Source organism: Gadus morhua, chromosome 9, assembly GCF_902167405.1.
Source record: "Gadus morhua chromosome 9, gadMor3.0, whole genome shotgun sequence".
NCBI lineage: Eukaryota > Metazoa > Chordata > Actinopteri > Gadiformes > Gadidae > Gadus > Gadus morhua.
The window spans coordinates 13,514,839-13,540,930 of NC_044056.1; the positions used below are offsets into that span (position 1 = coordinate 13,514,839).

General features: G+C 44.0%; 3 protein-coding genes across 6 annotated transcripts; 1 reads left to right on the plus strand and 2 right to left on the minus strand.

Moving 5' to 3' along the window:
* Nucleotides 1-281: 281 nt before the first annotated feature.
* c9h11orf24 (chromosome 9 C11orf24 homolog) lies at nucleotides 282-7,590 on the minus strand. 2 transcript variants are annotated; one of them, XM_030366549.1, is made up of 3 exons: nucleotides 7,132-7,590; nucleotides 4,979-5,298; nucleotides 282-3,593 (listed from the first exon to the last, which is right to left on the minus strand). In XM_030366549.1, exons 2-3 carry the CDS (start codon nucleotides 5,148-5,150, stop codon nucleotides 2,524-2,526), a joined length of 1,242 nt encoding a protein of 413 aa, XP_030222409.1. In that variant the 5' UTR covers nucleotides 5,151-5,298; nucleotides 7,132-7,590; the 3' UTR covers nucleotides 282-2,523. The 2 variants fall into 2 exon arrangements, with proteins under 2 accessions (XP_030222409.1, XP_030222408.1); XM_030366548.1 differs by lacking the exon at nucleotides 7,132-7,590 and adding an exon at nucleotides 6,000-6,259.
* On the plus strand, nucleotides 6,753-8,829 carry cox8b (cytochrome c oxidase subunit 8B). The gene is made up of 2 exons (XM_030366585.1): nucleotides 6,753-6,962; nucleotides 8,513-8,829. Exons 1-2 carry the CDS (start codon nucleotides 6,855-6,857, stop codon nucleotides 8,606-8,608), a joined length of 204 nt encoding a protein of 67 aa, XP_030222445.1. The 5' UTR covers nucleotides 6,753-6,854; the 3' UTR covers nucleotides 8,609-8,829.
* Nucleotides 8,830-9,419: 590 nt separating this feature from the next.
* On the minus strand, nucleotides 9,420-25,971 carry ric8a (RIC8 guanine nucleotide exchange factor A). 3 transcript variants are annotated; one of them, XM_030366500.1, is made up of 15 exons: nucleotides 25,704-25,971; nucleotides 23,443-23,490; nucleotides 22,986-23,003; nucleotides 22,519-22,708; nucleotides 22,182-22,318; nucleotides 21,632-21,712; nucleotides 21,192-21,291; nucleotides 16,318-16,505; nucleotides 15,024-15,118; nucleotides 14,276-14,426; nucleotides 13,963-14,058; nucleotides 13,340-13,484; nucleotides 12,789-12,933; nucleotides 11,386-11,505; nucleotides 9,420-10,482 (listed from the first exon to the last, which is right to left on the minus strand). In XM_030366500.1, the coding sequence occupies exons 1-15, from the start codon at nucleotides 25,791-25,793 to the stop codon at nucleotides 10,338-10,340; spliced, it is 1,749 nt and encodes a 582-aa protein (XP_030222360.1). In that variant the 5' UTR covers nucleotides 25,794-25,971; the 3' UTR covers nucleotides 9,420-10,337. The 3 variants fall into 3 exon arrangements, with proteins under 3 accessions (XP_030222360.1, XP_030222359.1, XP_030222361.1); XM_030366499.1 differs by having other exon boundaries at nucleotides 22,182-22,321; XM_030366501.1 differs by lacking the exon at nucleotides 22,986-23,003 and having other exon boundaries at nucleotides 22,182-22,321.
* Nucleotides 25,972-26,092: the final 121 nt, after the last annotated feature.

Below are 26,092 nucleotides of genomic sequence, written 5' to 3' on the forward strand. Positions count from 1 at the left end.
GGTCTTCCTGAAGGTGTGCTGATGAAGATTTTTTCTTGGCATTTGCCATGCCACCTTGTGTCAATATTAGCAACAAGGATCTCAAACTATCAAGCCAAAGACATACTTCCAATAAAATCCTTAAAGAATCCTTAAAAATTAGCCGCAACTAAAATGATATGCGTAACTATAAAAGCCAAAGAGAACGCATCTGGCCAAAATAGACAAAATAAATCAGAAACATCAGTCAATGGTGCAATTGCACAGGAGCACATGTCTAATGTAATGAAATATCACAAAAAGACAGGATTCTCATAATTTATTTTTTGGCAAATAAACATCTTTCAATAGTGCATTAACACAATGTCAAAGTTTTTATGGAAATATTAGGACTTCAATGAACTAACTGGGCCATGAAACATAATTCAATAGTGAACACATGAGCCAGTGTTATTTCTATAATATTGGACATTTACATTTGCGAACATGAGCAAATCTTAGAATGTGAGTTCCAAGTAATATTAACAAAGTCAAAATCCTAGCAAATACACATTTTGGCAGATGACAGGAAGAATAAGTCACACCTGATTTGTAATGTCTGAAAACTTGTCACACTTGACACACGCAGAAATATAGTGACCTTTTTTTCCGAGCAGTATCAATAGTTGCAAACTAAACTTGAACAACCCACATAAACATACTTTCACATACACATACTCAGCCTTCACCCCAGTATATCAATGTTCTTACATGGTACATGCAGAATATCAAACACCAGTTGATCAGAAACAGACAATCACTCAGACACCAAACTCACTTTTCTGTATTGCGAGACATACAAATACTCAAGAATCCATAACACTAATGAATGATGGCTGTTATTCCTCTGGCTCCACAATGATCTGCTTCAGCCAAACTTTGGCGATGGCCCATGTGGAAGACTTAAGTGTACGGTATATCAATGAGGAGATGAAAGGGCATTTTATTCATCTTGGAATCAGAGAGAATCAAATGCACTTAATGATTCGGTTTGTGTTTTCTGGTTTTGGGAACTGTTTTTGATGGATACAATAACCCAAGGCAAATAAAAAGTGAATATTGAATGTGTAAAATTACACAACAAAAGAAAAATGTAAACAAAGGGATTTCAGTCAGAGCTGGAGACATCGTCAGCATTACACAAGCTACATTCATTTACAAAGTTCCTGAAAATAACAATAGTTAAGCTTGCTCTATAATGTAAATTTCCTTTGGTGCATATTATAAACATTTTGAAGTTAGTAAACAAGTTCATAAACTAGTTTCTATACAAAATCATATAATGGTTTGCAAGTGTCCAGGCTGGAATGCAATATTTGAAATGGTTAAAGGAAAGCCTTTGCTTAATGTTCAATGAATTACAAAACCCAGTCAGAAATGTTGGTGTACATGTCCACAATACATAATTATGAATTCCGGTAAATATAGCTTTAGTGCATTATCAAAAATAAAGTGGTTCAAATGTTACACTCTGATATATGGAGATACATTGAATAGCAAAAGCAGACCAAACGACAGAATGGAAGACTCTGGAGGGAATAAATTTGAAATGAACAGACGGATGCAAAAAATAAATGGCGAGAGGTTACATTTGCATAAGCCCCTTAAACTTAATCAACCGACACAATCTTCCACATGGTGGCCCATCCCTCTCTGGCCCATCTCCATCCAGACCAGACATAGGCCTTAAAGAAGTGTGAAGAACACAAGGCGCGCCCATACACTGCTGGTGTGCAAGAAAGACGGAAAAACTAACTATTTCCTCAGTTGGCATCAATACCTTTTAAGGCTCAAACATCCTTCTCGGAAAAATACTTGCAGTTCTCTGGTTTTTTTTCTATCTTGAATCATTGCAGAAGTGCCAATAATTCCTTATACTTAATCATTTTTACGATGTACATTTTCTGCAGCTGGTTGTGTGGTTGAAAGACACATTTCAAATTGTATCCTCTACCAAACAACGATAACATCAGGGATTAAGTCACCACCAACCTTCAATATCCATCCCATAAAAATAGAAAATAATTGAAGCAAATGTATAATCAATGTAAACAAAATTAATTTGTGCATAAACAATTTGTATGGTGTGTTGTATGCAAGGTCTTTTTTGCGGTTCAGCACTTAAAACCTTCACACAGGCCAAATCCAAACCTGTGTATCAAGGCACCAGTTACTACGACTATTGTCTGCACTTGTCCAAAACAATTTAATTGAAACTTTAAACATTACCCTCAGTTACTTCTTCCGTGTTGTAACATAGAGGTCACCCCCCAAAAACCCTACTGTTATCAATGCTGCTGCCTCTCAAATGTATTCGATGCGTGTGATCTTCGGGAAAGAAAAATGGAAAGGGATCCACAATGCACTCATATCATGTATATGCCTTGTAAGTCTGGGGTAGGAAGACAATGAACCCAGTTCCTGAGGAAACCTTAGCCAGCTCTTCCTTGCTGAAGCTCTCTCAGCCCTCTTCAGCTCCTAGTAGCATTACCCCATTCCCCGTCCTCACACACCGGAGTCAGTGTACATGCCGTTGATCAGGTAGTCCACCTGTGTGTAATCCTTCCTGCGGTAGCTTTCAAAGGCCTGCACCACAAACAACGCCACTGTGACTACAAAGAAGAGCAGGCCGAACAGCAAGACGGCCAGTAAAGAAGCAGTGTCTGCCAGATGGAAAATAATTGCAGTCGAGATGGTACTAACATCACTACGAGCAGCAGCAGTAGTAGTAGAAGTAAAAGTAGTAGTAGAAGTAGTGGAAGTAGACAACTCAACAGGGGCACCGGTAGTCACTGAGGTCTTGGGTTTAAGGGCTGAAGGAGGAGATGGTGAGGCTGGTGGCTGGGGGTTCTTCTCACCTGTGGAAGTCATGGTTGTCGTTGTGGTAGATGGAGTAGTGGTTGTTGTCGTCTGTGCTGGCGCTGCTGTTGGGGCTGATGTGGTTGGGCTAAGTGGTAATGCAGTGGGTATGGTGCTAGATTCAGCAGGGTTGGTGTGCGCTACAGGTACGGCTGGCCTAGAAGTGACAGTCGCAGTGGTGGTACTAGATTTATTGCTAGCGTCTTCTGGAATAAGACCACCTGCATAGTCAGGGCCATTTGAAAGATGGAGAGAATCGGTCGACAAATTGGACCTGGGAATCGGGGAAGGCGATGTGGAGGCTTGGTCCAGCAGGTGTTTCACTATAGATTCAGTTGTTTGGGTAATATGAGCAACTAGTTTGGTGGCTGGTTTGGGTGATGACACAGACGTTGTAGATTCTTTTGGGGGGTCAATCGGTTGTGGAGCAACACTGAGGGGCCTTTCTTCTGTTGATGGGTTTGGTGGTTGGTTTAGTGCTTTGTCTAGTAATTTAGTGCCATTCGATGGATGGTTGAAGACTGTGTGATTGTTGCGCAGAGAGATGACAGAGGTTGCCTTGCCTTGGGAGAGGATGGTTCCTTGTTTCAAAGACGTTTGGTCAATGGGCTCTGACACGTTAAGTCCATCTGTTACTCTTGAAGAGGAGTTGCTAGAGCTGGAATTAGAGAAACCGCTGGCTTGTTTTGTGCTGTTGTTGGGGAGAGCCTCCTCACCTGAACAGAGAACAATAAAATGTTGGCATTAGAACAATGCATCTTTACCTTTGTTAAAAGGTAGTGTAAATTGTTGAAGCATTGAAGGAGTTTATAATAGAACTCAGAACGCAGTTTTGTGTTCTTTAACTCTAATTAAATGGCATTCTGAAATGATAAAAACATAATCAATTTAATTAGGATACATTTTAAATCAATTAAAATGAACGCATGTCACCACTATATTAGTTAAAAAAACTAGTTACATTATTAATTATGTGGCACAGCAAATCTGGCAAGTATGCACTCTCAATGAACTTAAATGGAGAGACACAATAGACCCTGCTTAGTTTTCTTACATGAATGCATTTGAAAGTAGGAGAAAGTCCCCAGTTCTATTTGGAGGCAGCCTCTTTTTGCTTTGAGGCACCATTGAGCCCAATCAAAAGACAAGCAACCCCTCTCATCCTTTCCATAACACTATGATAACAGCACTATAGAAATGGATTGTGTTGTTCATAAAATGATATCACAACTCATGCTCTTGTCTTTTATGATTTAGTCTAAACACCTGGAGACTGCATCCTTTTCTCTTGCTGCTAGTTGTTCCAACACCAATGTAGAATAGAATCTCTTACACAATTGCCTTCCTCTGCCTTTCTCTCAGCCTAAGTTCAACTCATTTGTAAGTCTTCCAATATGTGTAAAAAAAAGTACAAAAAATGCTTGCTGCATACTGGAATGTTACCTGCAATGGTATTGTGTTTTCAGACACACACACACACACACACACACACACACACACACACACACACACACACACACACACACACACACACACACACACACACACACACACACACACACACACACACACACACACTTGAAATGATACATCCACCACAGGGCAATGTGATTAAGAGGAAAACACCAACGAAACAAATGTCTCTGGTTCTTCATAAAATATATAGTACACTGAGACACCTCCCCATATCTCTTATTTTCTCAGCTTCCACAACCCAGTCACTACAATCCAAACAAAGCGTGCAGGTATGTGAAATCAAACGGTTCTTACAGCTGTTTTCCTTTAAGAAAATCGAAACAATGTGGGTTCTGTTAAACTATGAAAAAGTGCATATTTTTCTAGATCATCTGTCTATTAAACTGACAATCATCACCGATACAACTACTTCGTTGTTTGGCCTCCATTGTACATAAAGGTGGGACCCATAATAACTTCACTGACCTAAAACCTTTTGTTTTAATAAAATGTGATTCAAACAGTGGTCAACCTGTTTATCACAGAACGTGGCAAAGTTCGTTTTTTTTATTTGAGTAACAATAGCCAGGCAGCCTGTTGTACAGCTAGAATTGCATAATAAATTTCACCACTCATGATCACTTACATGAACCGTTGCAGTTTGCTTCGTTTGGCGTGACAGAATCTCCCAATTTTGGTGCCCTCCTGGCTACTGCTTTGCAGAGGGAGGTTTCTGGGAAAAGCATCAGTAGCGGGAAGGAGAAGAAAAGAAGGAGGAGGACTGGAGGTGGCAGGAGTAGGGAGGGATATGAAGACATAATGGTGGAGTTGGGGAACACATACACCCACGCACACACACATACATACACCCACGAACAACCAAACAGCCTTACATATAGAGCTGTGCAAGAGCACAACCCACATTCACAGTGATTGTACAGCAAAATAAATAACTGTACAAGTCACCTGCATTCAGGGGGAAACAGGGGATCAAGGAGCAGTGGAGGGAGGGAGACGATAACACCACAATTAATCATCAAGCAAAAAAAGCATAAAAAAAGCATAAATGTTTGACACGATCCGAATTTGGGGAAATCAGTCATACGCCATCAAATTGTGATACAGTTTCGAACGTAACGTTGCAGTAAAGTTTTGGAAACTAAAGCTATATTTGTTCCAAATAACTAACTTTGCAAATCTCCCACTAGTGGATAAAATTCCAAGAATAATAGGCTTCCGGAGAGGTCTTGTAGCCCTCCCTAAATGTAAACAACAAAACGTGCCAACGTGGAAGACAACTCACAACCTAGCTTACATCCTAGCGGCACTTCATTCGGCATTATGCTAGTTCAGTTCACAGTCAACTTAACTCTGGGCCATCTTATATCAACCACTAATGCGGTCACTTTATTATCACATTTAAAGTTATTCGTTAGCGGGAGCAAACGATTGACGAAACCAAACGATGCTCAATGTGACAGCTATAATGCTAAGCTAATACAGTTTGCCATTCCTACGTGAACAGAAGTCAATAAGCAATTTCAATTAACTCGGTTCACTGTTTCTTTATTAGCGTGAACATCGTCCGAGCAGTGAAGTAAACGCTAAACGGAAAACTAGGCTAGCTACTTCCCTCATGTCATCCCACTAGCAGTTTCGTGACTTACCAGTTCTGGACCGCCGCTGTCTTCTCTACACACATTTAGAAGACCACACGTAATGTTCTCTGCCCGGATTCTTATAAACAGATCTACCACCAAGTATGTGGCTATGTTGTTCAGAGTGTCACCGTATTACTGGTGGCCAGTTTAAGCGGGGACAGAAGAGCAAGTGACTGTGCTGGACAGATTAGCTTGCACTACAATGTTTTACCAGGAGATGGTGGCAAGATCCACCGATATGATTCCGACTGCCAATAACAATTTGTTCCAATAAAGTTCGAAATAATTTGTCATCAGATTGTCATACGATGTCAGAAGAAACTAATAATATCGATAACAAAAGCTATAGATGTAGACTTACAATTGAATATAATTTATCATCATATTAATTCGTTTGTTTATTTTTGGTCTCTTTCAAATTTAATTCAAAAAGCTTTATTAGCATGGGAAACAAACGTTTACATTGGCGGTAAAAGAAAAAAATAGTAGGTCTAAATATAAAACGGTAAATTCAAAATATATATACATATCAAATAGTAGAATATTAAATTAAATATATAAGGATAATAAGACGGTACAACAAGTCTATAAGCATTATAAACAGACCTCAAGATGCTCTCTCTCTCTCTCTCTCTCTCTCTCTCTCTCTCTCTCTCTCTCTCTCTCTCTCTCACACACACACACACACACACACACACACACACACACACACACACACACACACACACACACACACACACACACACACACACACACACACACACACACACACACACACACCTTTCAAACAGTCTAACACACACTTTCACTTAGCCACTCCATAATCTTATTTGACGGCGGACGCATCAACACCCTTGCAGCATGGCAACTTTGAATTTCTCTGTTACACTTTTAAAACGTTCAGTGACCAACTTGGTCCAGAGGGCCAATCTGTATTCTAAACCTGCCAAACACCACATTTCAGCTGGGGTAAGTGTAATGTCTATTGCCTGTAGCCTGAGGGGCGAAGTCAAGCACGGATAGTGCGTAGCTGTACCGATATTGATTATATATTAAACTGGCGACTCATATCGTTTACAAAAAGTAGTTTAGTCCATAGTCGTCGATATCCTACGTTTCTGCGTGAAGTGTTGCATACCTCAAGGCTATCTGAGGACAGCACAAAAACATTTTCGCAGACTGCGTAGCTCGTGCGCGGTCTGTAGGCCTATTCAGAAACAGCACCCTGCTATCATGTCTCCTTGCGACACAAGTGCGGTCGACCATTATTAATCTCGATTCCCACACGTAGACGTAGGTCGACACGACCAAGAAGAACAGTAATTAAATAGACCGTGCGTATCAAATTGTTGATGAATTTAATCCTGGCATATGCCTACATTAAATCGGTAATTTATTAGTTAATATGAATTACATTCTCGGTCCTATTTTAAAGAACATTACCAGGTGACTTGGGTTTATGATTGCAGAACGCTGCCCACTTGAACTTGTGCCAAGTTTCTATGACCTTGCTTTGCCTTGCTTGGTTTACTTTGGGCAGACAAACTAAACGTAGGCTATGCTAGCCTAAGCCTATACGTTTTATGTCAGATATGTGTGACCCCTTTTACTTCATTCATTCATTGTATTTTTAAATGCATCAATACTGCCCTGCCAACAAACAATCTCTTATGCTTTCGTATGTAACAACATACAGCATAGCCTACCCATTGTCACTGACCAAAGTCATTTAAAACATTCAAATTCCAAACATATGTGTTAAATAACAATAGTGTGGCTTGCTTTGCAACCACACTAACTAGAGAAAGACAATATGTCAAGGATATTGTCGAAACAAATAGTTTCTTTATCCACTGATTTGACAAACATATCTTCACAACCTATCATGGCTTTAACACAGTTGATCACAAGACTGCTTTCTCGTAGCCTTTTTAGCCTAATTTTAACACTGAGCCCTTTTTAATTGGATTGTCAACAGAGTGCTGAGGATAGCATCCTAAAACAATCTAGTCAAGTGTTTGATTGGCACAGTGACGTTGCTACTTGTCATCAACTGTTATCCACCAACCAACTGTCGCTCAAAGCCTTCTACAAGTGCTGCATTGTCAATTCACAGACAACACTAAATAAAGCTCTTTCAACAGTATCGGAAGAAGTTCATATTTCTGAATTTCTTTGAAATATATTGAAATAGTGTCAATTATAATTACAAATTATAATTGACACTATTTCAACATATTTCAAAGAAATACAGAAATATGAATTTCACATGCGGGGTGCCACTATTAGTCGCTTAATGCATACAATTCAGGAATTCATGGATCATTATAAAATGAATACTTGTTTCTTGCCTGACAGATAAAGCAAAATATTGCCGACCTCCCTTTGCACTCTGGTAACATGTGACCAGCATTTAATCTCATTTAGAAATATTTCTAAATTACTAAATGATGAATGTATAATAAGATATGCATAGCCCTAGGGATATAAACCTCTCTGTGTGCATGTCCTCCCTGCAGGAGCAGGCCATAGCTATGACCGTCATGGTGGTCACCATCCTGGGTCCCTCTGGCTGGATCCTGGCTCACCTGGAGGACTACAAGAAGAAAGACTAGAGCCCAGAGGGGGTGGAAGGCCGGATGGGAGGGATGGAGGGACCAAGCAGAACACCCAGAGGGGAAACCAGCGCTAGTTGCAGCCCTAGCATCCAGGCTTGTCCTTCCTGCCTGTGTATCTGAAGGAAGAAGATTGAAGTGGACCTCTGGTGGTTACCCTTTATCATGCCACACTCTGTGTCAGCCTATTAACGATCATGTAATAAATACCTTAGCTCTGTTCTGCCTTGTAATTATTCTGCTCCCCTTGTGGATGTTGCGTTTGTTATTGTTTGTCTAAGGCCCTAGTGACGTACAGCCTAATTATTTCTTCGTAACAAGGGAAAAATTGTCAATAAAAGGGATTTTTTTTTTCTCAATAGATATTATTATGCGGAGGGCCCCTTATAGTGCTGACAATACCTTTATATAAAGTTCATAATAGAAGCTAGTCATAAATGTTGAGCAATCATTTTGGTCAAGTTTATTTTAGGCAATATCAAAATATCAAACATTTCTGTATGGCTTTAGAAATCCATTTTTTTTTCCTTGATCGCCAACTGGATGATCATTAAAAAACTTTTGTCAGTTTCACAGTTGCAGCACTAATTAAGTTTCTAATGTGTCTATTCAGAAACTAGCAAAGCCCACTGTCAAACTATCTAAATCACCAAGACACTCAAATTAAAAACAACAATCTTTGAATCCTACTAATCCAGTCAATATTCACACAATTGAAGAGTGCACTGACTTAATAATGTCCAGTTTAAAAGACCGACCTACAGACTAGGCCACAGCATGGTAACCATCTTGTAAAAAATGACAGACAACATTTTAATATTAAGTTTTTACTTTAAATACAGCCCACATTGGTTTGTTAGGTAAGTTGGTGAGGGAAAAAATTATTACAATGACCATATCAATGGTTAAATTAAACATAAATGATCTTTAACAGTCTTTCATTCTCATTCTGCAGATGCAACACACTTCCATTACAACTCAAATACAATATTTCTCGCTCTATGTTAAAAAACTGATTGTGATGCCACATATCCATGAGGAAAAATACTTTGACTATCTAAATATAGTTTAATATAATAAAATATGAATAAAGCTAATACCTTTTGCACAAAACCTGTTGAGTTACACAGAGCATTAACAGACCTTTAAACGTTTTTTTAGAACAGATTCATGTGTCAACTCATAGATATAGGATAAAGTACTGTTCAAAATATTAAAGTTATAACAGGTACAGTAGATGCCAAAATTTTGCATGGGTTATGGCTGATTCAATATTTATCATTTTACAAGTAGCATGTATCTCAAATGATCATTGTGTGCATGTTTGTGTGTTTTTCTATCCTGGTGGCTTCATAACCCAATATATCACTCATGCCGTGGGGACCAACATTAGTTAAATTAAAGGCTTGTCATGAATTGTTCAATTACTAATAGTGGTGTTGATATATGCCAATAGAGAAATGGATGACCCGTCCTGAAACATGACTGGTCCCCTGTAGGGGAAAAAAGTCAGGTTGAGATTTATGAGCGAGTTTTGGATTTTCAAAGTCGTTTTTATGTTCAAATCTATTTAGTATATATTTAGCAGTTCAAATCATGTCTCAGACCCTTCAGAAAGGTTGGATCCAATCAAGCACCTTTCAGTGGTCCTCACGGTGTGATAAGACGGCTGTGAGTGAGCGAATGAGCATCTGTGCATGCATCTTCATGTGCGTCCTAAGTGTGTTGACTAATTGCCCTCATCGCTGTCTGAGCCAGGTGGTTGGGCCCGGGGCTGGACATGTGGATTGTGGACCAGCCTTTGCATGTCATCCTGGTTCAATTCAGTAATCCGACCATCCCCTCCCAGCTGCATCGGCTGAATGATATTGTTCCTGTAGAGTCACCAACCAATTGAGCAACACATAGAGAGAGATTAGAGAAGTGATTCAATCAATACAATTAACTTTGTCCAAAACGTATCCAATAAAAGTGAAGATTAAAGCGGGTCAATGCTAATCTGAGTACTTCTTAGGCAACACTTAAAAAGAAAATTCAACCACATATAATCAATCGGCTAATGTGGAGGTGAGTGTGGTTCGGTGCTGTCTAGAGAAGAGGGGCGTGGCTTTTGACATCCAACTAGAAGACAGGTAATGTGCGGCAGGTGTTGTTAATTACTATAACCTGTCCTCTCTTTAAAAACACAGCAGGAGATGGATCCTAGGGGGGAAAAGGTGAGGTCAGACAGAGTGTGAGATATTATTTGTGTAAAGGTTAAATAAGCTGAAATCGTGTTTTTAGTTACAACTATTCATAATATGACCAGACCGCCTGACCAGCTGGTTCCCTGTCACACCACACCGCTGCTCAGTGGGAGCCCAGACAGGCAACCCTAAGACTGGAAGGGGAATGCTGAGCCAGGTGGCAATGGGAGTGAGTTTTACCCTGGAGGACACCTCTCACACATACACAATAGGAATGGACAGAGAAGTCCAGATAAAGGCAAATGTAGTTAAATACAATACGAAATCCTTGACAACTATCATGGACTGCCTCCTCTAAACTCAAATCATTGTTATGAATGTCATGTATTGTGGCCCTGGATCAAATCTGGCAAGGTGGTATAGAGCATGGGCATTCTACTCTTGGAAAGTACAACTTAACATCTAGCTGTATGCGTCGCAATTTCTTCCTACTAATATTTATAATGGGTTAATAACCAATAACATTGGTTATTCATTGTGTGCGTGTGTGTGTGTGTGTGTGTGTGTGCGTGAGATAGCGTTTGTGTTTACCTGGATAGTTTGTCAAACATGCTGACGAGCTTCATGGCTTCATACTCCTTCTGTTCCTCTGTCATTCCCTCCATGGGGTTGGACTGTTCCTCTTCAACCACGCCCGTCACTGGATTGATTCTGGAGAGAATGGAAGAGAATATGTCACCTATGACATGTACTGTTTTGGGGTGATTTTATTTTATTTTATGGATTTGTGAGTTACTGCCTGGAGATCAGCAAGTTGTTGGTATTTATTTTTCTTTTACAATTCAATAGTTAAACAAAGATCTTATATCAATTAATCTCAACATACTGTATAGGCCTGGCCTAAAGGAAAGAGCATCTTATATGTTGACTGCTTCCAATATCGTGTTGGTCATACTATACAATTATTTATCGCTTGTTTAGTGAATAACACAGAAGGAATTTTAAAAAGAAAAATCGCAATCGCAAAATTGGTTGAAATAATTGCAATTAGATTATTTCCCCAAATCGTTCAGCCCTAGATGCATGAATATTTTCTATATTTATATGTTTGTGTGTGTCCCGTGGGCATTGATAAAGATACACAGGGCAGACCTGCAGACAGACAGACAGACAGACAGACAGACAGACAGACAGACAGACAGACAGACAGACAGACAGACAGACAGACAGACAGACAGACAGACAGACAGACAGACAGACAGACAGACAGACAGACAGACAGACAGACAGACAGACAGACAGAAAGACAGACAGACAGACAGACAGACAGACAGACAGACAGACAGACAGACAGACAGACAGACAGACAGACAGACAGACAGACAGACAGACAGACAGACAGACAGACAGACAGACAGACAGACAGACAGACAGACAGACAGACAGACAGACAGACAGACAGACAGACAGACAGACAGACAGACAGACAGACAGACAGACAGACAGACAGACAGACAGACAGACAGACAGACAGACAGACAGACAGACAGACAGACAGACAGACAGACAGACAGACAGACAGACAGACAGACAGACAGACAGACAGACAGACAGACAGACAGACAGACAGACAGACAGACAGACAGACAGACAGACAGACAGACAGACAGACAGACAGACAGACAGACAGACAGACAGACAGACAGACAGACAGACAGACAGACAGACAGACAGACAGACAGACAGACAGACAGACAGACAGACAGACAGACAGACAGACAGACAGACAGACAGACAGACAGACAGACAGACAGACAGACAGACAGACAGACAGACAGACAGACAGACAGACAGACAGACAGACAGACAGACAGACAGACAGACAGACAGACAGACCGACCGACCGACCGACCGACCGACCGACCGACCGACAGACCGACAGACCGACAGACAGACAGACAGACAGACAGACAGACAGACAGACAGGTCCCTACAGTGCCTTGGCCTCTCTGTATTCCTCCGTCTCAGAGTCCTCGTCACCAGAGTAGATGCCAGAGTCACCCGCCCCCCTCAGCAACCCGCGTGCAGCCAGCAGGCCTGCTGCGTTACCGTAGCCTGTGTACTTGATGAACCTCGACACTAGAATACAGGCATAAACAATGGCACCATTTCAATATGGCAAGATCATTACATCCATCATACTTTTTTTTTTTTTATAATACTCTTCATATCACAGTTATTGTCGTACTAGGAAACATTTACATAACTCCCAATATTTTTAACCCTTCTCTTTTTGCATTCATAATCATTTGCTTATTGACATGGGCATGGGAGGATCTTTCTGTATCCATTATTTTTTAACGGTTTCTTTGCTTGCAACCATAAATAAATATAAACGTCGCTATTTTTCCTATCATCCAAAGTAAGTGCTGCAGCATCAGTATCAAAAAAGTGTCAGACATTATAGATCTATGAAGGAATTATTTTATACAGGAAGAGCAACAAAATGTCTGAAACTAATATTTCCATTAACGGACAAACTTACCGCTCTCTTTGCAAAGCACAAAGATTAACTCTGCCACACATGTCTTGACGTCTGTGTCGATATGAGTCATCAGGCGAACAAGTTTGTTCCGAAGGGAGCTACCGACCTCGGGTCTGTTCTTCACGTCACGCAGTGGAGGCAACACCTGTAAACACACACACACACACACACACACACACACACACACACACACACACACACACACACACACACACACACACACACACACACACACACACACACACACACACACACACACACACACAATTATATTATTACGTGAGAGTTACAGTCATTATATTGAATACCTTTTTGGCTTGTGGGAATTTCAGCCCACTCCTCACAGCTTTATTAAAGCGTTTAAACAAGGCCTCCTGGTGTTTCAACATTTCGTCACTTTTAGCATTTTAGCATTTCGTCACATTTTAAACACACGGTATAGGCCTTTATCACAGTAGCAAAAATACAGACGAATACACTTCAAACACTTTCACAAAGTAGGTACACAACAACGAAGCTTCCTAAATATCGAGGTTTTTCGAAGTCCCTCTCGATATTGAGACCCAGCTCTCGTTTTAAGGGGAGGATCAAATGACTACAGGTATGGCCAACTTGCTGCCTACCTTTGACCTGAGGAACTTCCTGGTCTCCCGGTGGATCCGGGCGCTCTCGGTCAGCAAATTCAGACAAGGAAGGAGGGTCTCCTTCAGCTTATTTCCCTAAGAGATAGACACGTTTTTACCATTATTGTTCTTATTGGAATGACACAAAAACAAAAAAGGGGAGTAATGAATGGATAGAGGGCGACAGTAGGATAAGAATACGTTCTCAAGCACCTTGTGCACAGACGCTGGCTAAATGTTCAAGCCACTATTCCAGTCACTTCAAAATACATTTTGCAGGGACAATGGGCATGCTCTTTTGTAGACAACATACTCGATCGAGTCTCTTTTCCATGAAGTCTAGCAGCATGTGGACGGCATCCATGTTGACTCCCATGTGTTCAATGGATCCCTGCTGGACCTTGGGCATCAGGAGCACATCCAGAGAGGGTAGCGGGAGGTTGCCGAGAAGGTTGACAGTGTGACTGGGTCAAAACAAAAAAGACAGCCACAACTCAGGGCTTTTTTATGCATCGTCTATATCACTGGACAAGGGAGACTACATTCCGCACTTCAACATTTGATGCTAACTTTGGAGTAGCGATTGGATGCAAAGGATTGAGCAATGTTCCTCCGATGGTTTCATTTTGGTCCCAAGCACTTCCTAGGTGGCTGCAGAAGAAGCGTTTAGCAGCTAGAGTTTAGAACCAAGATGGCCTCTAGCTGAGTAAGGCCAATGGAAAGGATGCAATTAAAAGAGGAATAACATTTGACATTTCTTTCAGGCTGATTGTTAGTTAGTCATAGGACTGTATGTACACACAAAATCTTCTGATTACACGTGTGGAGATAATTTTGGAATCAGAAGCAGATTTTTTACTTAAGTTGGATACAGGTCAATCAGTATCTATCTTGCACTAGCCAGGGTGTTTTTTCTCGTGGGGTTCTTGTCCATTTGAGAGCTTGACATTAGAGTTATGGTGGGTTCGCTGATTTATAATCTAACACAAACCACAAATGTGTTACAAGAAGTTGAGAATCCAGATTCAGTAGAAGCATGTTGGGTGTGTGGGGGGGCCCACCTATGGAACTCTTCTGTGCGTTCCTCTCCATCTGCACAGCTCATGAGACAGTGCCTCAGTATGGCCCCGAGGTGCCTGTACTCTGCAGCGTCCTCCTACATATGCACGCACAAACACCTCACAGATTGACATTTATGATACATTTCCATAGACTGTTATAGTTACCTTAAGCTCATAGTGTAATTCCTCAAGGCAAAGGGTTATTTCAGTGTATACATTTTTATCACAATAGTTTAAATATTACACAAAGATTTAGCCAACTGACTATGTGCCAGCAGGTGAAGGCCTTACTTCATGTTATATATTCAATGAGTTGCAATGTTAGAAGGCAATATTGGCAAATACCCAGAGATCCATTAGGAGCCAAAACAATTTGGTTGGTTACGTTGCCTCGCGTAATCTGCTACTTCCAACAATAAACACTTTCCCAGAGGGCAGTTTTCTATTGGCTGTTCACCCTAGCTCGAGCCTTTGTCCCCACCGCTCACACATAGTCCTATGGAACCAAAAACGTCAGTTTTCAGTTCTTTCTCCTTTTCTAGTTCTCTTTCTTAATCAGGGATTTACATACATAACCTTTAGGCTGGGGTCGGGCATTTGTTTTCAGAAGCAATTTTTCACATTTGTTTACATCCACACAGCAATCAATAAATCAAATGGTCAATTCAATGATTGGATTGCCAACGTGCCAGTCTCCCTACCTTACCGGCTACCTGTGCTGCTCTGCCAGTGCACTCATTGCGCATGACTGGAGTCTACCAAAATGATAGACAGACCTACTGCTAAAGCTAGCGAGCTACCGACTGATGTGTTTGGGGCATTGGCTTGGGAATGTTGGAAGGTTGCTGGTTGGATACTTTCAAAGTCTAGCTTACTCTCGCTTGTATCTCAAAATTGCATACCCTAGCTTTGTTGACGTACTGAACTGCCTTGCACTGTATTTATATTTATATTGAAATCTTAAATCTCTGACCGTATATTGATTGCACTGAGATTGCATCATTTCTTACCTCTCTTAAATTGTTATTGTATATTATTTTTTGCAAATTAGTATATTATATTGTATTGTTATACTGTATACTTAACAGCATATTTATATTTTGGACTGTTCTTTCTGTTTTGTGTTTTCTTTATAATATTAACAATAGGTTTAGTGAGTGTTGTATTTCAAGAGCAAAGGGTTAACTGAAGTCAAATTCCTTGTTTGTTACGCAAACCTGGCCAATAAAGCTGAGTCTGAATCTGAATACCCGGTTAAATAAAGTTTAGATAAAAATAAAACATCCATAATCACCTCGTCGACCTCGCTCTTCGCAGTGTTGAAGGTGATGTTGAACAGAGTCTTTAGGATCTCCATGGCTCGCTCCGTCTGCTCTCTGCTGAGAGGAGGAAGCTCTTCTGGAGGAATGCCTTCTGAGCCCGCCCGGGCACTCTCAAAGGTATCAGGCCAACACAATCCTAATGTGGCATCCAACTGGTTACCTGTAAGGAGAGACAATATTCAATCTTGTCCTACACACACACACACACACACACACACACACGCACACACACACACACACACACACACACACACACACACACACACACACACACACACACACACACACACACACACACACACAGACAGACAGACAGACAGACAGACAGACAGACAGACACTAACTAGACTAAAACCGAAGAGACAGTACAGGTTATGTTTTCATATTTGTATGAAATGTGTGCAAAGTGAAATGTGTGCACTGTAGGAGATCGCAATGAAATGGAGACGGAGACTTGATTTCCGGTGAAAAACACGAGAAGGATTTATTTCCCAAAACACAGAACCCGCACAGCCAGAGGTGCGTTCCTTAAGACCTGCGTTGTAACACCAGGTGGGTGCCACGCCCCCTTCCCTTAAAGGGGGCACGCACTATACAACATACACAGTGAATACGATACCGCTACAGACGCCCCCCCAGAATTCACACTCCCGAACAGTCAAGGCCAACGGGAAGGAGCCCTGAGCACCCGCCCGAAACGACTCAGCGGAACCGGTGCGGGGGCCACAGCAGGCAGTGCAGGAGTCATGAGGCGGTGTGGCTTGGAAACCGGAGGACGACCCCGCCGCGGGGGCAGAGCCAACCCCACGGGCTGGTCCAGATCCAGGTGGGCTGGCTTGAGGCGATCGACCGAAATGTAGTCAGGCCTGCCCCCGATGTCTACCAAGAAGGCCTTGTCACCGGCCTCCAGGACGCGAAACGGACCGTCGTAGGGAGGACGGAAAGGACCCCGATGGGCATCATGGCGGATGAACACATACCCCGCCGTCCGCAGGCTGGGCGGCACACAAGCCTTCGGGAGGCCGTGCTGCGAGGTGGGCACCGGCGTGAAACCCCGGACCCTGTCCTGGAGCGAGGTCCGCTCCTGGGCTGCCGACCAGGGAGCTGTGGCGGTGGGGATGAAATCCCCAGGAACCCGTAGTGGCTGTCCGTAAACCAGCTCGGCCGACGAAGCCCGCAGGTCCTCCTTAGGGGCAGTCCGGAGGCCCAACATGACCCAGGGGAGCCTATCGACCCAACCGTCATCCGTAAGGCTGGCCCGGAGTGCAGCTTTCAAGGAGCGATGAAACCGCTCACACAACCCATTAGCCTGGGGGTGATAAGCGGTTGTTCGATGGAGCCGCACACCCAGGCCCCCGGCGACCGCATTCCACAGCTCGGAAGTGAACTGAGGTCCCCTGTCAGAGGAGACATCAGAAGGGGGGCCAAACCGGGCGACCCAGGTGCCTATGAACGCCCGGGCCACGTCAGAGGTCGTAGTGGATGCCAGCGGGACAGCCTCCGGCCAGCGGGTGGTCCTGTCCACCATCGTTAGGAGGTAGCTGAACCCTTGAGAGGGCGGCAGGGGCCCCACCAGGTCCACATGCACGTGGTCGAACCGCCGCTCCGGCACTGAAAAATGCGCCAGCGGAGCAGTCACATGCCGATGCACCTTGGCTCGCTGGCAAACCACGCAGGCCCGAGCCCAGTCCCGAATGTCCTTCTTAAGGCCATGCCAGACAAACTTCCCGGCCACCAGCTGCTGTGATGTCCTCCGCCCAGGATGGGCAAGGCCGTGCACGGCATCGAAAACCTGACGCCTCCAACTGCCGGGCACGACCGGCCTTGGCTGTCCAGTGGAGACGTCACACAGGAGCGTGGCACCGACGTTGTCGTACTTGATGTCCTCCAACCTGAGTCCCGTGACAGCTGTCCTCAGAGCCTGGACCTCCGGGTCGGAGGCCTGATCACCTGCCATGCTGGTGTAGTCGATTCCCAGGTGGACAGCTCCTGCGATGGCCCGGGAGAGGCAATCAGCCACGTGATTGTCCTTACCCGCCACATGGCGGATGTCCGTGGTAAACTCGGAGATGTAGGCCAGCTGTCGCTGCTGACGGGCAGACCACGGCTCCGAAACCTTCGCCATCGCGAACGTCAACGGCTTGTGGTCCACGAAAACGGAGAATGGCCGAGCCTCCAACAGGAAACGGAAATGCCTAATGGCGAGGTAAAGGCCGAGGAGCTCTCGATCGAAGGTGCTATATTTCCGTTCGCAGGGGCGGAGCTGCCGGCTGAAGAATGCCAGCGGCTGCCAGACGCCGTTCACCAACTGCTCGTGCACGGCACCAACAGCATAGTCCGAAGCGTCGGTGGTCAGGGCAATCAGCGCCGCAGGCAAAGGATGCGCCAGCATAGTCGCCTCGGCCAATGCCCGTTTAGTGTCCCCAAAGGCCGCCTCTCTCTCAGCGGTCCAGTCAATAATATGCTTTGTTGTCTTACCCTTGAGTGCCTCATACAGGGGCCGCATGAGCCGGGCCGCACGGGGAACAAAACGGTGATAAAAATTCACCATCCCCAAAAACTCCTGCAGGGCCCGAACTGTAAGAGGGCGCTGGAAGTCCGCCACTGCAGCCACCTTCGAGGGCAGGGGAACAGCTCCCTCCTTGGTGATGCGGTGGCCCAGGAAGTCAATGGCGATCCGGCCGAATTGGCACTTGGCTGGATTGACAATCAGGCCATGCTGGCTGAGCCGCTCGAAGAGTGTTCGCAGATGCTTCATGTGCTCGGCCGTGGAGGCGCTGGCGATCAGAATGTCATCCAGGTAAACGAACAGGAATGGCAGGTCCCGCAGCACGGTGTCCATCAGGCGCTGAAAGGCCTGGGCTGCGTTCTTCAGGCCGAACGGCATCCGTAAAAACTCAAATAGTCCAAACGGAGTGATCACCGCCGTCTTCGGGACGTCCTGCGGCTGGACGGGCACCTGGTGATAGCCCCGAACGAGGTCCACCTTGGAGAACACTACCGCACCGGCCAGGCGGGCAGAAAAGTCCTGGATGTGGGGAATCGGATAGCGGTCGGGCACCGTAATGTCATTGAGCCGGCGGTAATCCCCACATGGACGCCACCCACCGCCAGGCTTCGAGACGATGTGGAGCGGGGAAGCCCAGGGGCTGTCCGATCGCCGGACAATTCCAAGACGCTCCAGGGTGTCAAACTCAGACCTAGCAACGGCGAGCTTAGCAGAGTCGAGGCGCCGGGCCCTGGCGTAGACCGGCGGGCCAGTGGTCGCGATGTGATGCTCCACTCCGTGCTTGGTGGCGGCAGCTGAGAACGTGGGCTCCGTAAGCTCCGGGAATTCCGCGAGGAGGGGGGAAAACACATCGGAGGGTGAGAGTGCGCCCGACAGCTTCGTCGTGCCCGAGCCACTGAGCTCACATGCCAGGGAGCTAAAAGTCTCAGCACTTATCAAGCGCCGGTTCATCACATCCACCAAAAGGCCATTGGCGCAGAGGAAATCGGCGCCGAGGAGGGGTGTGGAGACCTCCGCGGTGACAAAATCCCAGCCGAAACGCTGACCCCCGAAACATAAATTAACAGTCCTAGTCCCAAAGGTGCGGATGGGGCTGCCGTTGGCGGCCTCCAGGGCGGGGCCGTGGCCGCCCCCTATTCTGTCAATGCGTGACGCGGGCAGAACGCTCACCTGGGCCCCCGTGTCACACAGGAACCGTCGCCCAGAGCCTGTATCTGTGATGAATAACAGACCCCCAGAACGGCCGACACACACGGCAGCTAGCGAGTGCCGGCCCGTGCATTTCCCGATGCCACGAAACTGCACGGGGGGCGGCACCTCCTAGCTTTGGGTCCATACAGGGCGTGGAAATAGCACAGGCCTGCAGACTGCTGTGGCTGTCGTCGTGTCGCCGCGGCCACAGCGATGGTGTCCGTCATCTCCAGGTCGCCAGTGGTGTGAGCCAATACGGCCGTGCAGCGCTCGCGCCCGGCGGCGAAAAAGCGATCCGCCTCCCTAGCCAGAGCCCGAAAGTCCGTGGTGTCGCTGTTGGCTAGAGCTGCCCTAACACGCACTGGCAGCTGCTGCATAAATAAAGCCCGAAACAAAAAACAAGGCCTATTACTCCCCAGGAGATTGAGCATGTGATCCATGAGCTCCGATGGTTTGGAGTCCCCGAGGCCATTCAATGCCAGAAGCTGCTCGCCCCGTTCAGCCTCCGACAAACAGAACGTCTCCATCAGGAACCCCTTTAGCAATGCATACTTCCCACGGGCCGGGGGGTCCTCGAGAATATACATCGCTCTGGCCGCCGTCGAGCCACCAAGCGCGGAGACTACATAATAAAACTTGGTTTCATCCGCAGTAATCCCCTTCAGCGCGAATTGCGCCTCCGCTTGCGCGAACCAGACCCGCGGCTGCCGTTCCCAAAACTCCGGGAGCTTCAGGGAGACTGCCATCACCGGAGCAGCAGCCACGGAACCTTCCGCCGAATCGAACTCCATAGCCCAATCTCCGATCTGCGCGTCCTCGCTCTTCCAGCGCATAGAACAGTAATCCGGTAAAACGTCCGGAAACTGTCAGGGTCACCAATGTAGGAGATCGCAATGAAATGGAGACGGAGACTTGATTTCCGGTGAAAAACACGAGAAGGATTTATTTCCCAAAACACAGAACCCGCACAGCCAGAGGTGCGTTCCTTAAGACCTGCGTTGTAACACCAGGTGGGTGCCACGCCCCCTTCCCTTAAAGGGGGCACGCACTATACAACATACACAGTGAATACGATACCGCTACAGCACCATTATTCATTCAGTAATGAATAATGGTGAACCCTGATGTGTGAGGTAGACTTGTTACCGAGCAGGCTGATGCCATGAAGCTCTTTGGCCAGCTGGGCTCTGACGTCCACTCTAAGAGCCGTGAGCAGAAAGGTGAGACGCAGGTCAAAGAAACGGACCTGTGCAGGGAGGGAATATTAAATGTTGATATATATTGCAGTGTTGAGAGATGAACAGAAAATATATTTTTGTTGAGATAATGATTCTAAGTGACATAAAATAGAGATAACTTCTGACTGAATGTGATAAGAGATTGTTTAAATCATAAAGAAGATAAAGAAACAATTATAAAATTGCAAAAAAAAATTGTTGACATAAGGTTGCCTCTCGTATATCAGTCCTATCGAAACCAAAATCATCCCTTCAGCAATCCACTGGCCACACCGTACTACACTCATCTATTCATAGAAACCAGGAGTGATGCTTGTCCTTTTATTGTGTTGCGTGTACCATCCATACCTCGTGGGTCCATGTGGGATCGTGACACTGTTTTAGCCTCTCCGCAATGCCTTTCATGAGCTGTAGCTCCTCCGCTACCACCTAATAAGAAATTGATTCAGAATCTGAATAGATTGTACTTTTTTTTATACAAAGTCACGAGTGCTGTTTAAATGGATGTTTTGACTGAAGCCACGGGTTAAAGAGACCAAACAGAGGAACAGAAAGAGAGGGACCTGTGCGGTGTGATTGACTGAAGCCATGGGTTAAAGAGACCAAACAGAGGAACAGAAAGAGAGGGACCTGTGCGGTGTGATTGACTGAAGCCATGGGTTAAAGAGACCAAACAGAGGAACAGAAAGAGAGGGACCTGTGCGGTGTGATTGACTGAAGCCATGGGTTAAAGAGACCAAACAGAGGAACAGAAAGAGAGGGACCTGTGCGGTGTGATTGACTGAAGCCATGGGTTAAAGAGACCAAACAGAGGAACAGAAAGAGAGGGACCTGTGCGGTGTGATTGACTGAAGCCATGGGTTAAAGAGACCAAACAGAGGAACAGAAAGAGAGGGACCTGTGCGGTGTGATTGTGCAGCAGGATGTTGCAGAGGGACTTGAGCGCCTCCACCATTACTTCCACATCTGGGTTTTCCGACGCATTGTTTGGCGACTTTGTTTCTCCCACAGACACATTTGGCCCTTCCTCCGCACCTTCTTTGGAGAGTTCAAAAACATATAAATACAATTCTTATTAAATTTGTATGGTTATTTCCTGGTGGAGATCAAAATCTTGAATTTAAATATCAAGCGGCACATACAGTAAGCCCAATACAGTTAAAATGTTCATAGTAAGTGGCAAAAATCGAAATAAATACATTCAATTCATTCGAAATAAATACATATTATTTTACCTTGCGCTTGTCCCGTCTCTGCAGTGCCGATGCCAGCTATGGTCGCCAGGGTGGCCATGGCGGAGTGGCTGACGAAGGGCCCCAGGCAGTGCTTGTCCCGGGACAGAATGCGCACAGTCTCCACACAGGCCAGCTGACAGGAGGGCTGCAGCTCCCTGGTCAGGAAGCCAAGCACCAGCTTCCCAAGACGCTGAAGACAAACACTCTGTCCATTCACTATGCTATGATGTTAGCTATATGTTTCTGCAGCGGGTACTGGACTTCAATCATTTCTACTCTATAGTCACTTTCAGTCAAATAATACTGATGTTCAAATCGAACTCATCTAACTCTAACTCATGCCTTTTTCCCACATTGCTACTATTATTTGACATCTTCATGTTTAATTATCATTAAAAAGAAAGAAGCATTTTCAGAAATAAACTGCAGCCTATGAGCGTTCTAACTAGTTGCTTCTACATCAGTACCTCCGATAGCTTTCCTTCCTGGAGCCCCAGAGAAGGCACAGGGACAAAGATGATACAACACAGGTAGGAGTGTAAAGGAATTATAATCAGAAAATCTTTTGTAGGAGTGGACAGATAAAATAGTTTATATTATGAGTCTAGCTAATATGTCATATTGAAAAGAAAAGTAGCAATAGATGATTCATGCAATGTCATGTTAGAGAGTGTCTTATTGAAGAATGAAGAATTATTGGTGTTCTCCAAGTGCTAAGTATTCCCCATACATCCTGCAATTTTTGTTAATCAATTGCAGTGGTTAAATTGTTAAATTGTATCAGACTAGTGATTAAATTCATGGAAGTCTATCATAATGAAAACATCTGGATATGAATCTTTAGAATATGCAATGTGTAATGTGTACTATGTGTATACCTTTTGCTTTTACTCCAAAACTCTTTTTAACAGTTAATATACACACCTCTCGTTCTGACTCCCCATCCTTGTTGAATGCGAAGCACTGGCTATTCTGTTGAAGAGGCAATCAGGGACATAAGAGAAGAGGAGAATGGGTGATGAAGGATTTAACTGACGGATGGGCGAGTGTAATTTTGAACAGGACTTTAAAACACAACTGTAGAACACATATCTGTTACACTAGTATGTGGAACCATTTTGTAAGTGGAATAAAATTAAAATGAGTAAAAAGGGAGCTAATTGCTGCATGTACTTTTTAGCCGATCCATAAACATCCGGAGGAAAAGGACATCACAGCTCGACATTCAAAGCCTTTATTCGTAAAGTCATCAAAATAGTTTATGATACTCATACTGACAATATCGCCAAATGTATAGTCTTTAAAATAAAATGAATCTGTAAGAAATCGGTACTCTTGTGTTATGCAAAGGGTAAAAAAAGTTGAATATCAAAGTAGCGGTAGTTTGGGTAGGTTGTTTTGTTTTCAGTTGATACTGATGATACTGCGGTTATTATACCTTAATTTTGCTGTAATTTTCACAGCACAAGTGCGTGCGTGCATGCAATGGAAGAATCATTCTAAGCTTGCTTCAGAGATGAGCTAGGAGCCTTCTAGATAGAGTAGATATTTAACTGATCCGCAGCAGTCTATTTGTGTATACACAAAGCATTCAATCCTTTTGGTTAATCCACTGCCACAAAGCTAAAAGAGGAGTGTGTTTAACTCGGCTACTAATCGTTAGCTAGCCTCTGGACAGCTCATCTAGTCTGCTTTAAGACCTTAAAGTGGTGATCTCAAAGAACTGATTCAAATTTTCATTTCAATCAATATGAGTCACTGATCGGAACGATCTGATTGGTCGAGCGATCTGATTGATCTAATTGGTCTTCATCAAATTGCACCAGATCGTTAGAACATTGAATCGAATCGCATCAATCGTTCCATATTCATATCGTCCCTGAATCGTAGTAGCGCATGTATCTGGATACGTATCGGATCGTCCTATAAAGGAGAGATACACACCCCTAGTATTGATGTACATCTACGGATGTTTGAGAGAGTGCAAAGACATTTGGTTATTATTTATTTCGTGATGGCAAAGCAGAGTTGAAGTCAGTCGAATCGTCAGTCAAATTTTAAAGTCAAATTTTGGTGTTTCCATCACCGTTTACTGATTCGATACTTCAAAATTCGCATGAAAGCAGGGGGATGGAAACGCAGTTACTGTCTCTGTAGACCAGACCTACAGAGCGGCTGTTACCTCGGCTGCAACAGCACTTGTAAAATAGGCCAACTAGCTAAATCGCCAGAATTTGACATTTTGGTGGATAGAGCAAGTCGTTAAATAGTATATTTAGGATTTAGATTTAGAAGAAGATACAAGATACAGCATTTCGATTGTGATATAAAGATCTTGATTTGTATGTAAGATTTAGACTTTGATATAAGATGTAGGCTAAATTTAGGCTTAGGATACAGATGTAGATTTAGGATTTCGATTTAAAAAAAAGATTTATATATAAAATGTCGATTTAGATTCAAGATTTAGATTTTGTGACCAATCTCCAAATCACCAAAAAGGTGACCTGAAAATTAAAGAAAGCTCGACCTTCATCTTGAACAAGGGAAGCACTTTTTTCAGCGGAAGAAGTTTACAAACGGCACCACATCGTCACGTGAGGTCTTCGTGTAAGGTGCACCGTGCAGGGATGCAGCTGGGTTTTGCAGGGATGCATTAGGTGTTGTCTACTGCTTAATGAGTTAAATTAGAATACGGAGGCCGAGTAGGCTAACTGTAGGCCTACCATGACTTCATGAGTTCTTGTCTAATCAATTTATATTATAGCCACTACATGGAATCCACGACCAAACCAGTGGGGCGAATGCCTGACGTGTCTGCTCCTCAATTGTTTATAGCATATAAGATCATCATTAGTAAAGTGCATAAGCCCAACACCTGAGAAGCCATACTATGTGCAGGAGATTAATCACCGTTGCATTCGAATCAGTGGTGGTAAATACACAAAGTAACGCCGGACTTGGGCTAGAAATATTATTGCCCACCTAACTGCGCTTACATTCGAACGGTTCAGAATAGATTGGGCCAGACGGTCACGACATAAAATAGCCCTGCATTGAGGCGAGTTATTGTAAAATAAGCGATAGGCATATTGCGTGTAGATAGCAATTCAGCTGCGATAAGGTAGGAAACATAAACAGATTAACGTGACAGCTAGTAGACCTACATAAACAGTGATGTTTACCTCCTTGTTATATATCTGCAGGGCAACCAATGCAACGTCTTGATCACCGGTCTCCAGTTGATCTATAATGGAATTTAAATCCATGGTCATCGTTGTTCAGTGTGCTGAATCGCTATTCTTAAATCATTTATCTCAGCAGGACGTCATTTATGCCGGGCGAACATGAACTGTCAGGCTAGTAATCCTTGAAAACTCAAGAGCCTGGGGATTGAAGCGATTAAAAGATGCTTTTACCATCGCTTTAAGCCTACCTACATTGGCCAATGCAAAGCCTAGCGGGAGTTGTAGTTTTACTAAGAAGAGGTCCTTTCAACTTCCAAAATAAATATCCGCAGAAATCAATAACTGAATGTATAATACTTGTATTCGTCTGTATTTAAAAATTAGTA